Raw genomic sequence first — 12,706 nt, 5'->3', positions numbered from 1 at the left:
CCGGTTGAAGAGGTGTGATAGAGCGAGGTTCAGTTGGGCATTGGCATGGTATGCTTGTAGTGTGAGTGCAAAGTGTGCCTGCACCCGAAACTAAAGACAAGACGTGACTTTTAAGGGACTGTTTCATATGGATTTATTAATCATTCTTAATTTTCAATGAACTGACTGTCGTAGTTTAGTAAAGGCACAAACCCCTCTCTATAAATTTGCATATAAATGATTATAAAAGTCCTCTCGCTGCACGTATTAGGAGGTTTGTGGAAAGTGCAGCTGATGTGCAGCACAAGGACTTTTATGATCATTTATGAGCGTCAAACGTGCTGGATCTGTTTGGTAAAATATTTGACTGTATGTAACAGCATCCCTAATTGACTAAAACTAAATTAGTCTACAGGTTGCCACAGCGGAATGAACCGCTATCTATTTCAGGACATGTTTTCAGCAGTGGATGCCCTTCCAGCCGCAACCCAGTACTGGGGAAGTAAAAAAAACTTTTAAACAGAATGAAGATGTGTATTTATTTCTTATTTTGCCTAAACATCTTTTAGTACTGCCTTTCAGACGCTACAGAAGAAACTTACATGTTTCCCAGTAGTCAAAACAAGATACATTTACCCTGGTCTTTAAATTATAAAAGTTTCACCCCCCTGACTGTAATGCATTTCCCTTGAAACTTCTGTAATAGTTGCAAAATGAGTCCCTCAGTTGTCTTTAGTTGATTTGATGGGTCCCAAAATGCATACAGTTATTGTTAGAAAGGGTTCAAGTGCACAAAACTGCTGAAAAGACAAAGAATTTGTGAGACCTGAAAGACTTTCTGAAGAACAGCAGTTTAGTTAAGGACAAACAAGAGAATCATGAACACCAATAAAGAACACAGCAGTGGATCATACAGCATTAGGAATAAAGTGTATTTAACCTTTGATGGTGTCATATTTATAAATCTATTATTATTATTATAGCATTTATTGTTTTATTTCTTAGAAGTATTATTTTCTTTTGTGGACTATATGTAGGGGTGATGTAGTGGTGCAGTAGGAAGTGCTGTCGCCTCACAGCAAAAAGGCTGCTGGTTTGAGCCTCGGCTGGGTCAGTTGGCTGGCGTTTGTGTGGAGTTTGCATGTTCTTCCTGCGTTCATTGGCAGTTCATTCTGCTGTGGCGACCCCAGATTGATAAAGGGACTAAGCCGAAAATAAAATAAATTATTGACAATATGTAGAGCAGCACGGTGGCTCAGTAGTTAGCACTGTAGCCTCACAGCAAGAAGGTCACTGATTTGAGTCTCGACTTAGCCAGTTGGCATTTCTGTGTGGAGTTTGCATGTTCTCCCCATGTTCGCAAGGGTTTCCACCAGTTTCCCCTAGTTCAAAGATGTGCACGATAAATAAATTGGGTCAACAAAATTGGCCTTAGTGTATGGCAGTAGAGTTTGTATGGGTGTTTCCCAGTACTGGGTTGCAACTGGAAGGGCATCCACTTTGTAAAAAATACGCTGGAATAGTTGACGGTTCATTCCTCTCAGAAATAGAGAGTCAGAAATAGAGACTACACCGAAGAAAAATTAATGAATGAATTGCTATATGTAAAAATCCTATTCTTTGTAAATAAAGTATACATTTGTATAAACATCTTACTCAGTTCAGAACCAAATATAAAACCACATGCATTCAGTATGACCTCTTTTAGTTTTGTAAAATAATACATATTTTTCAGATCCTGAAAGTTCAACTTCAAGACTTCAACAGTAAACTCATTATCTGAGTCTTGTAAAATGAACTGTGAGTTAAAATATTTGATATGTAAGACACAAACTTATAATCTCCAGAATGAAAGTTGTTGTACTTGTGCTCAAACAGCAGACCTTTTCCAGCTCTTTCTGTGGCACTCCCTCTTTGCGCAGTCTCTCCAGCTCCACACATTTGCTGTGGTATCCTTCTCTGGTCTTCTGCAGATGGCCATTCTGCACCTGAAGAGACTGCACTGACTCCAGGGTACCGATCGCTTCCTCTTTCGTCTATATAAGACACAAAATATTCAAATACACAATCAAAAAACTCAGAACAAAGTCAAAACCCAATGTCATCACTCAAATATAAATAAGTTTCTTATAAGGTTGCAGGCTGACACACAGATGCATACAAGACCTGGATTTACCTTGCGGTGAATTTTGACCTGCTCATCGCTGTACTTGTTGATGTCACGGATGAGGTCATTCATTTTCCTCATGAGCTCCAGGTGGCAGAGGGCCAGTTTGTCCGAGGACACGCGAAACACGTCCCACATGGGGGCGAAAGTGCTGTGGAGTGAAGCAGGTGGTTAGATGCTGATGTGTGGAAGTGCGTAAGCTGCTCGGATTCCTTACAGCACAGCAGAATTAGAAAAACAACAGGCTTCCTTGCTTTTGTATGTCTACGTCTTCTCTAAAAATAACAGTTTTTTATATAGCAATTCGATTGTTTTGTGCTTCAGATACAATGTGTCTCTGGACCTCAAAACCAGTCATAAAGGTCAGTTTCTGAAATGGAGATTCTTTAAACACCATCTGATATGTGAAGAATATAAACTTGTATATTTGGCAGAGATACAACAATTTGAGAATCTGAGGGTTCATGAAAATCTGAACACTGAGAAAATCACCTTTATAATTGTTCAAATTAAGTCTTTGGTAATGTTTATTACCAATAAAAAATGTAGTAAACAATATAAATATTATTAATTAAACATTTTGATATATTTATGGTAGGTAATTTACAAAGATCTTCATTGAACATGATCTTGTTATTTTAATGAGTGTTGGAATAAAAGAAAAATCTGTCATTTTGACCAGTAACATATATTACTGGCTATTCCTAAAAATGTATCCTTGCAACATAAGACCAGGGTAAAACATGGTTCACTGCATTTAAAGTGTTTGAGCACTGTTCTGAGACAAGCACATGCTTGTGCACAGAGGAAGTAAGGTGAATAGAGCAGAGGAAAGAGCTAACCGTAGCCATGACTTTTCAACCAATTAAACACAACCACGCATACTCATGCATACAGAAATAAACACACACAATCCTCTCCCTGCTGTTCAGCATCTAGAAGGCAGCAGGCCAAACCTTTCAAGAAAATGTTTTGTTCCCAAGGTGCAAATTACAGGGAGGGTTAACCGCCTAATAATACTTGATTTTTATTAATAATCCATTAATAGTGGAAAATAGTTTGTACTGATCTGTATCTTAAATAATAATATTATTAACTAAAATAATATAGAAGATAATACAAATTTGACCACCCCTATATTGGTTTATACCATTGTGAATGCATGATCGCACGCAGCATGCAAAGCAGGAAAACATTCAGTCGGCGATCTAGGGCCAGCAGGTGTAACCTACCGATAGACACCACAAGTGTTCAAAAGACACTTTTCTTGCAAAATAGGTATTCGTATCAACATACAGGCTAAACGTTAAGTAAACTCACATTCATACTGTGTATTCTAATAGACACTTATGCTCACAAGTTAATGGAAAAACAGCATGCATTATCTTTCATGATCATGTATACTGCAATCGGCAAAGCAGCTTTAGCCAGTAATCGAATTCGGGTTGCCATGAGCCCCGTAACACTGTGTGTCAATGGACTAAAACCACAAAGCTATCGGTCTTGACAAAATTCAATGTTTTTTTTTTTTTAATTGATTGAGAATCCCATGTCTCTTGAAATAGCCAATCAGAGATTACTGTAAGTCAAAAAACACTCAAAATGGCTCAAAACACTGGAAAATTTATCAAGTTTAATAAAAGAAAGATGAGTTCGCGTGGGTTTCATCTGGGTGCTCCGGTTTCCCCCACAGTCCAAAGACATGCAGTACAGGTGAATTGGGTAGGCTAAATTGTCCGTAGTGTATGAGTGTGTGTGAATAAGTGTTCCCCAGAAATGGGTTCCAGCTGAAAGGGCATCCGCTGAGTAAAAATGTGCTGGATAAGTTGGCGGTTCATTCAGCTGTGCCAACCCCGGAATAATAAAGGGACTACGCCGACAAGAAAAATGAATGAATGAAAAGAAAGATAAGATAAGATCTCTCTAGATGACATGTACTTAGACGGTAATTGTCAACCATAATACCTGAAAATCTATATCCACTCTACATGGGTATCTGCTTGAACAAAATGTCATATTTTTTATAAGATAGTGAATAGTGAAGAAGTGTTAACTTTGAAAACCAGGATGATACAGAATTGCAGGATATTGTGAGATATGAACAGAATGGGATGGAACAGGGATCATGATAACAGTAATGATGTCACTCACCCCAGAGGGCTTCCATTGCTGGCCATCTTGGCCAGTTTGCTCATGGACTTTGAGTAAGTCTCCTCAATGGCTGCCCTTAAATACAAACACAAGTGCACAAGAGCATTAGCAGATACATTGTTTGCTTACACAAAAGAAAAAACTCTTTTGCACTAAACTGACGGAGAACCAATATTAATGCTCCTGGTTCGGAAAAAGTTCTTCAGTTCTAGTTGCTAAGTTTTATGTTGGCAATGGTAGACAGTGTATTGGGGGATAAAAAAGTAACACCCACAGTCTATACCTAAATGTACTCATACATAATATATAAGCAATCATTTGTGAAAGCCACCAATTGATAACAGTGAAAAAAGCATTCATTCTCTATCAACCAAGTTTGTTGTTCGGATTTCAGAGTTTCTGCTGATAGGAAAAAGGATGTTATCATTTTCTTCCAGTACTAGACTGTATTGTTGGCCTTATCTCTTGTAAAACATCTTATTGGATTGTGATAAGTTAAATCTGCTTTCTGTTGTGACGACACAATGGAAAGGCAAGCCATCTTTTTCAAGGAAAGCAGCCACTTTGAGGCACAGTGTCCTGAGTGGATACCAAATGGCCTTAGAAAACTGATTTATGTAATTTATTGCACAAGCTCTGCTTTTATCAGAGACGCATTTGTCTCTGACAATTTCTCAGCACTCTCCTCCAGGGTTTTCCTGGACACATTTCTAACACAGGAAAAAAGAAATACAATTTAATTCTCCAGTCCATGACGGAGGCTGCCTGCATCCAGCTCATAACAGATAGAAGAGACTATGAATGTTGGCAGGAGGCTTGGCGAAGCTCTAAATAGTCTCTGTTCTAGCAAAATGAGAGAGTTGTTACGGAGTTTTTATTTTAATTACTGCAATTAACTCCGGTGTCTTCTGCTGACTGAAAGGAATGTTCACACATCCCACATGTGCTGTAAGTGGAAAGGTTTTATCCTCTGCATGTACAGGAAGACTGCTGAGAGGACAGCGAGTACTTTTTTACTGCTCTGCTTCTGTCAGGTTTGTGTGTTTTGACACAGTGGTGTTGTGGGATGAAAGACAGCACCGTGGTGTGGAAAAAACCAGCAGCTGAATATTACACAAAAACTTTAACAAGGTCAAATAAGAAGACATTGCAATAGCATGCTATGTAACAGCTTATGATGTAACATTATATTAAATACAGTGCGATAAAATACAACATAATATAATAATTTACTGTAGCATACAGTGCATCAGAAAAATATTTTCCCAGGTTTTTTGTTTTTCCCTTATTCCGAAATTGATTTAATTGATTTATTTCCTCAACATTGTACACTCAATACCCCATAATGACAATGTGAAAAAATATTTTTTTAATTGTTGCAAAGTTATTAAAAATAAAAACCTGAAAAATCACATGTACCTAAGGATTGCAGTGAAGGTCTAAATTGAGCTCAGGTACATTTTCAGTTTCCACTGATCATTCTTGAGATGTTTCTGCAGCTTAATTTGAGTTTATCTGTGGTAAATTCAGCTGATTGGGCATGATTTGAAAAAGCATACACCTGTCTATATAAGGACCCAGGGTTGACAGTGCATGTCAAAGCACAAACCAAGCATGAAGACAAAGGAATTGTCTGTAGACCTCCAAGACAGGATTGTCTCTGATAGTTCCAATGAGATCAGTGGCCTCCATCATACGTGAGTGGAAAAGGTTAAAAACCACCAGAACTCTTCAGGGAGAAGGGCTTTAGTCAGGGAGGTGATCAATAACCTGATGGTCATTCTGTCTGAGCTCCAGCGTTTTTCTGTGGAGAGAGGAGAACCTTACAGTAGAATAACCATCTGTGCAGCAATCCACCTATCAGGTCTGTATGGTCCAGACGGAAGCCACTTCTTAGTAAAGAGCAAATAGCAGCCAGCCTTGAACTTGAATTTACCAGATGTTACGTATGGAGAAAACCAGGCACAACTCATCACCAGGCTAATAACATCCCTACAGTGAAGCATGGTGGCGGCAGCATCATGCTCTGGGGATGTTTTTTAGCAGCAGGAACAGGAAGACTAGTCAGGATAGAGGGAAAGATGAATGCAGCAATGTACAGAGACATCCTGAATGAAAACCTGCTTCAGAGTGCTCTTGACCTCAGACTGGAGCGACGGTTCATCTTCCAGCTGGACGATGACCCAAAGCACACCACCAAAATATCAATTGAGTGGCTTCACAACAGCTCGGTGAATGTCCTTGAGTGGCCCAGCAAGAGACCAGATTTAAATCCTATTGAACATCTCTGGAGAGATCTGAAAATGGCTGTACACCGTTGCTTCCCATCCAACCTGATAAAGCTTGAGAGGTATTGCAAAGAGGAATGAGCAAAAGTTCCTTAAGACAGGTGTGCCAAGTTTGTGGCATCATATTCAACATGACTTGAGGCTGTAATTGCTGCCAAAGAAGCATCAACAAAGTATTGAGCAAAAGCTGTGAATACTGATGTACATGTGATTTTTCAGGTTTTTGTTTTTTTTTTATAAATTTGCAACAATTTCAAAAACTCTTTTTTCACATTGCCATTATGGGCTATTGTGTGTAGAATTTAGAGGAAATAAATGAATTTAATCTATTTTGGAATAAGGCTGTAACATTAAAAAAATTGTGGAAAAAGAGCTATTAATATTTTCCGCATGCACTGTATATCATAAAAACATGACAATAGCAGTCATATACCGAAAATATAAAATCAAAAGTTTGTATGATCAAATGAGACAAAACATCACAATATCATAATTTAACATCACAAAGAATTGTATAATGATTAAATTATTATATATCATTTGAATGCGTCATGCAACTCTTATGCAATGTTATGCAACATTTTTGTGTTTTAATTTTAACCATTTTGATGTAACTTAAAAAAAAACATGAAATAAGTATAAAATTCTGTATTATTAAGTATTAATGTTAAAATTTAAATATAGAACAAATGTGTAATCACTCATTAACCTTTATTTTAATAAGCTGTTGTAAAGAAGCAGTATGGGGGACACGGTGGCTCAGTGGTTAGCACTGTTGCCTCACATTAAGAAGTTGCTGGTTCGAGTCCCGACTGGGTCAGTTGGTACTTCTGTGTGGAGTGCGTGTGTGTGTGTGTGCGTGTGTGTGTGTGTGTAAATGAGAGTGTATGGATGTTTCCCAGTACTGGATTGCAGCTGGAAGGGAATCCCCTGTGTAAAACATATGCTGGATAAGTTAGCGGTTCATTCCACTGTGGCAACCCCTGATGAATAAAGGGACTGAGCCGAAGGAAAATGAATAAGCAGTGTACAGTAGTTTAAGTATTTCTAATAATTATATTTGATCAGACAAGATGATGTACAATAAATACAAAAGATCAAAGAAGAACACGTAAAGTAACAGTGTAACTATGCATATACAGTAACAACATCTGAAGTGGAACATAGTCCACTAAATTGAAAAAAAAATTGTCCTTAGACAAGAATGGGTGTTGTTTAATAGTTTTAGGATATATTTGATGCATGTTTTAATCCACTTCAACTATTGACTACTGTGTGCAATAAATAAACATTAATTTAAGTCCAAAGACTACAGCAGAGTTAAAAAAAAAAAGTGAGTGACGAATTCCACGTCACATTCCCGTTAGCACCACTTATCACCCATCCTCCCTGTCACCATGACAACTCCTCCCAAAACAACGCCTCACCTTTCGCGCACAAACTCAGCCAGCTCTTTGGTGGCGATCTGTCCATGCTTCATGTTGTGGTAGAGAACGTCAAAACCTGCATTCTTCTCCCCCTGAGAGCAGACACAAACAACATAAGGTACATTCCTGAAGTGTGTGAAAAAAATGAATCATCGTCACATACAAATACTAAGTGTTAAAATAAAAATAGCATGAGGAACTTGGAACGTTGAGCTGTTGGTGGTGGGACAAAATACCTGTGTTCAACCATTTCACTTTCATATAGTCAGCCTCTGATAGGGTCTAAAATTAATGAGGACCGCAATATTAAAAAAAATGTCCCCCCACATTTAAGATGCAGGGCAAAAAATGTGTAAAATCTCATGGCAATTAGTAACTTTTTTGATTTAGTGGCTTATCCACATTAATTTGTACATCTTATTCATACATATATTTTTTTTTCTCAAAAGTGTTTTTATTGAACATGTTATTGTTCAATATATCACACACACATATATATATATATATATATATATATATATATATATATATATATATATATATATATATATATATATATATATATATATATATATATATATAGATGTGAAACATGTAGTACAAATAGCTTTTAGCTTTTTTTTATTTTCTTACACAACAAACAAACAAAATGGGTCCATCTTCTCTATGTGAACTAAAACAGGTTTCCAAGTGAGAAAAAACATATCAGTACAACGTCTTACAGTATATCATATTTTTTCTGAGGTCGGGTGGTGTAAAAGTTCAATAAGCCATTGCTTAAAGGTTGGAGGAAATTTTCCTTCCATTTGAGCAATAATAACCTTCTAGCTAAAATCTCATTCATATTTTAAGAAAATCTGCTCATCCCCTAATGATATGTAGGGTAAGGGTGGGGTTTTGGGTCACAAAGGGCATTTGAATTTGTACAAATTAGCCACTTTTCTGACAATATGAAAAATCATTACGTATCCTCATGAGATCGGGATGGCGAATTCTTGTTTATCCTTTAAGTTTTATAAAGCAAAGTTATTTGAAACTGAACAAATGTAAATTTTTTAATGAATCATTCAAATGAATGATTCAAAACTTGCTTTGTGTCCATATAAATGACTAATTTTGAATGAATTGAATAAATTTACCTAAATAATCTAAAGACCTAATCAGTAAGGCAATAATTTTTGACCACCTACTGGCAGTTTAGCTTTATAGTGAAAGGTATAATTTCACCGCGGTTAAAGAGCTTTGTGGAAAGTGTGAAATGCATTTAGAAATAGACTATCATGAGTGAAATATTAGATCAAATCTTTCTAGTTTCTTTAAAGCAGGCCTTTGAATTGCAGACAGCTCCTGCAGTACAGAATGTCAGCATATATAAACAAACTTTGACATTTTTTATTTTATTTTCAAACCACAAAAAGATGTCCGGGAGAACTAAAATTAACCAGGAAGGAACATATTCATTTCAGTTCAAAATTGACCATATATCAATGGAAAAATACACCTGTTGTTTTTACTATTTGTTTTTAGTAAATGCAGAAATAATAGCCTGACATTGTGTTTTGGTTTATATTTTGCATATGGTAAATTAAATTAAATCAAATCAAAGACATAACACAAGCCAAATGTGTTTCTTATATTGCCCACCAAACACAACATTCTGTCATTTACAGAAAGTTAAGTTTGAAAAAATATTCAAAGTAAAAAAATATCAATGCGTTTTTTCAACTACTGGCAACTAGCAAGAGTGATTTGGTAAAGCATTTCAATAAAGCTGACTGAGGTTTTTACAATACATGCACACTTCAACATTTAGCAGAGTGTAGTGAAAAATACAGCAACAAAAAATAGCGCAGCAGTGTGTGTGAGAAACGCCACGTGAGCAACAGCAAAACACTTCTGCCAGACTTCCCTCAAAGGCCAAGGCCCAGTAGGGAGATCCCCAGATGATAACCTTTGGAACAAAGTAACACATCCTGCAGTCCAAGTTAGCAAGTCTAAAAATAACCCCTTTCTTTTAGCAAACAGAAAAATGTCAACAAATGAGAGCGAGATGACAGAAACAGGGCAGTCCATGACCATAAATACCTCCACACCACTGAAAGAACTTCCCAGGTAAACGAAGGACTGACAAAACTCCCAGCGTTCACAACACAACAAAGCTTGTTTCCTACTGGTTCTATTTATTCTACGCAGGTCAGTTGATGTCTAGTACAAGCATTGCTAATGTTATTTGACACATTTTAGTGCACCTTTAAGGGACACTTCACCCAATGATAGAAATTCAGTTGTTATTACTCTACCTTTTCCGACATAAACCAGTCATATACTACCAGAACTACTTACTTAAATAGAGCTTAAACAACACAATTCTTGAGGTTTTTTTTTTGGGGGGGGGGGAGGGGGGGGGCCTTTTGTGTTATGTTCAATCCACTTCAATTTCTATAAACTAATAAGTTAACTTAATTCCTTCATGTAACCCAAACAGAAATCGGTGTGGAACAGGATTTTTTTTACAGTGTATGAGACCATTTTGTGATACGTCTGAAAACAAACATGCAAACAAAAGAAATTTAAGGGAATGAAACTTAACAGAAGGGAATGAGGATTGAGTTTCTCAACCTTCCCTAGCTCCAGGACTGAAACTTGGACTTTAGTCTTTCTGCTAGGGCATCTTCAAGCATCCCGGACATGATGTCGATTGACATTCAGTACAACACAGACACGCTACAGCATTTGTTACTAAAGATAAAAATCAATGAATACAATAAAATAAATTCTTCATTTCTATTATATTAAATGTAAACATCATGATAGGTAATACTTTACGCCAAAGTAAGGTTAGTCAGTGTTAGGTAATCTATTTACTAACACGAACAAACAATGAATAAAAAATGTATTACAGTATGTATTTATCTTTGCAAACATCAGTGAATGGTATTAAAAATTTCATGTTAACTCACACTGCATTAACTAGTGTTAACATGCATGCATTTGGATTTTAATAATTTATTAGTAAAAGTTGAGCTATCATTAATAATTGCAAGTGTTATTCATTCTTAGTTCATGTTAGGAAATACATTAACTAATATTTATTAACGAAACCTTATTGTAGAAGTGTAACCAAACGATTAATGGAAAAAAAAATCAGTCCCATTTTGATGTCTGCATTAAATTTACAAAATAGATGCTTTATTCCATAAAAAAAGCATACAGTAAATGCAAAAAAAATTGTCCACTTCAATGTTACAAAAACCTTTTGTAAATATAACATTCGAAATATGGCTAAAATAATCTTCTGTCATCATTCAGCACAAAATACAGAGTATATTTATGTAAAATGAAACAATATATTTATTCTGACCTTTACGCATTGAAAATTGTTATGAGCAGTTGCAGATCGCTTGAGTCCTACAATTTTGCCACTGAACCGAACTACAAATCCTAGAAGTCATTGCTCTAATCCCTCCTGCCACAGCTGACAGTCATCCGGACACTGACACACACGCACATGCACACGCGCACGCATGCACGTTTTTACAGAGCGGATGCCCTTCCAGCTGCAACCCATCTCTGGGAAACATCCACACACACTCATTCACACACACTCATACACTACGGACAATTTAGCCTACCTAATTCACCTGTAGCGCATGTGTTTGGACTGTGGGGGAAACCAGAGCACCCGGAGGAAACCCACGCGAACGCAGGGACAACATGCAAACTCCACACAGAAACGCTAACTGAACCAAGGCTCGAACCAGAGACCCAGCGACCATCTTGCTGTGAGATGACAGCACTACCTACTGCGCCACTGAGTTGCCCTCAGTTAAACATCATTTAGGAAATATAAAAATTTAAAAAAAATAAATAAAAAAGGGGCTAATAATTCTGACTTCAACTGTATCTTGAAATGGTATAATAGATTTTGAAACCTTGGCATTTCCAAAACCCCTGTAAACCTTAAAACCGGTTATTATACCATGCCTAGTAAAAACCTTGTGGTTTGAAGCATGGTATAATAGTATAAAAACTTTTAAGGTCATTGAATTACTTTGTTCTGTAATTACTGCACTGCGATCCTTTAATTGAGTCTTTAAATATTAGATTAATGAAATTATTATAGTTCAAAACAAGAATTTCTGGTTTATTGTTACCCTAAATTACCACGGTAATAATGTTTGATAGTAATTATTATTGCTCTGGGAAAAAAAATGCAAAGCTGTTTTCAGAATAGATTTTGGCCAAATTTATAGTTCACTAATCCAAACTAACCAATCAGCTTGCTTTGATTACAATATAGTTTTTTTTGTGGTTTGTTTCTAAGTCGGTTGGTCTGGTTTAACACTTTATTAAAGAAGCTGCTGAAAATGTGTAGTTTACCACCATGAAGTCTTTGTAGCTGATCTATATCCAAATTAGACATAAGTTACCCAGGAACCCTTGTGGCATTTAGTTTTAACCCTTTATGCTGTATGTTTTCACAGTGAGCTGCTGTATAAAGAAGTGAGGCTACAAACCAAAAACTAAGTTGACCAGTTTGAAACCAGCATGCAAGCATCTCAATGTTGAAACGAACAGAAAAACAACAGCTGATGTTTGTTGTGTGGCCAGTGCTCTTGCTGAAACCTGACCCCTCTGGAAAGCTGATCTCCCATGATTCTCTCTCTTCTACCCACACAGAACAGGTACAACAG

At 36.7% G+C, this 12,706-nt stretch overlaps 1 protein-coding gene across 3 annotated transcripts in view; it reads right to left on the bottom strand.

Moving 5' to 3' along the window:
- The window catches only part of fcho1 (FCH and mu domain containing endocytic adaptor 1), a 72,920-nt gene that overhangs the window by 27,724 nt on the left and 32,490 nt on the right, over nucleotides 1–12,706 (bottom strand). For all 3 annotated transcript variants that reach the window (XR_012383555.1, NM_001423857.1, XM_021478402.3), the window contains exons 3-6: nucleotides 8,013–8,104; nucleotides 4,298–4,372; nucleotides 2,156–2,297; nucleotides 1,863–2,015 (exon numbers count right to left, since the gene is read on the bottom strand). Coding sequence is in view for 2 of the 3 variants with exons in the window: in NM_001423857.1 (NP_001410786.1) it covers nucleotides 1,863–2,015; nucleotides 2,156–2,297; nucleotides 4,298–4,372; nucleotides 8,013–8,104 (462 nt within the window). In the remaining variant the exon portion in view is untranslated. The remainder of the gene's footprint in view (nucleotides 1–1,862; nucleotides 2,016–2,155; nucleotides 2,298–4,297; nucleotides 4,373–8,012; nucleotides 8,105–12,706) is intronic.

Source organism: Danio rerio, chromosome 8, assembly GCF_049306965.1.
Source record: "Danio rerio strain Tuebingen ecotype United States chromosome 8, GRCz12tu, whole genome shotgun sequence".
NCBI classification, from domain to species: domain Eukaryota; kingdom Metazoa; phylum Chordata; class Actinopteri; order Cypriniformes; family Danionidae; genus Danio; species Danio rerio.
This window is presented reverse-complemented; position numbering and strand designations above follow the sequence as displayed.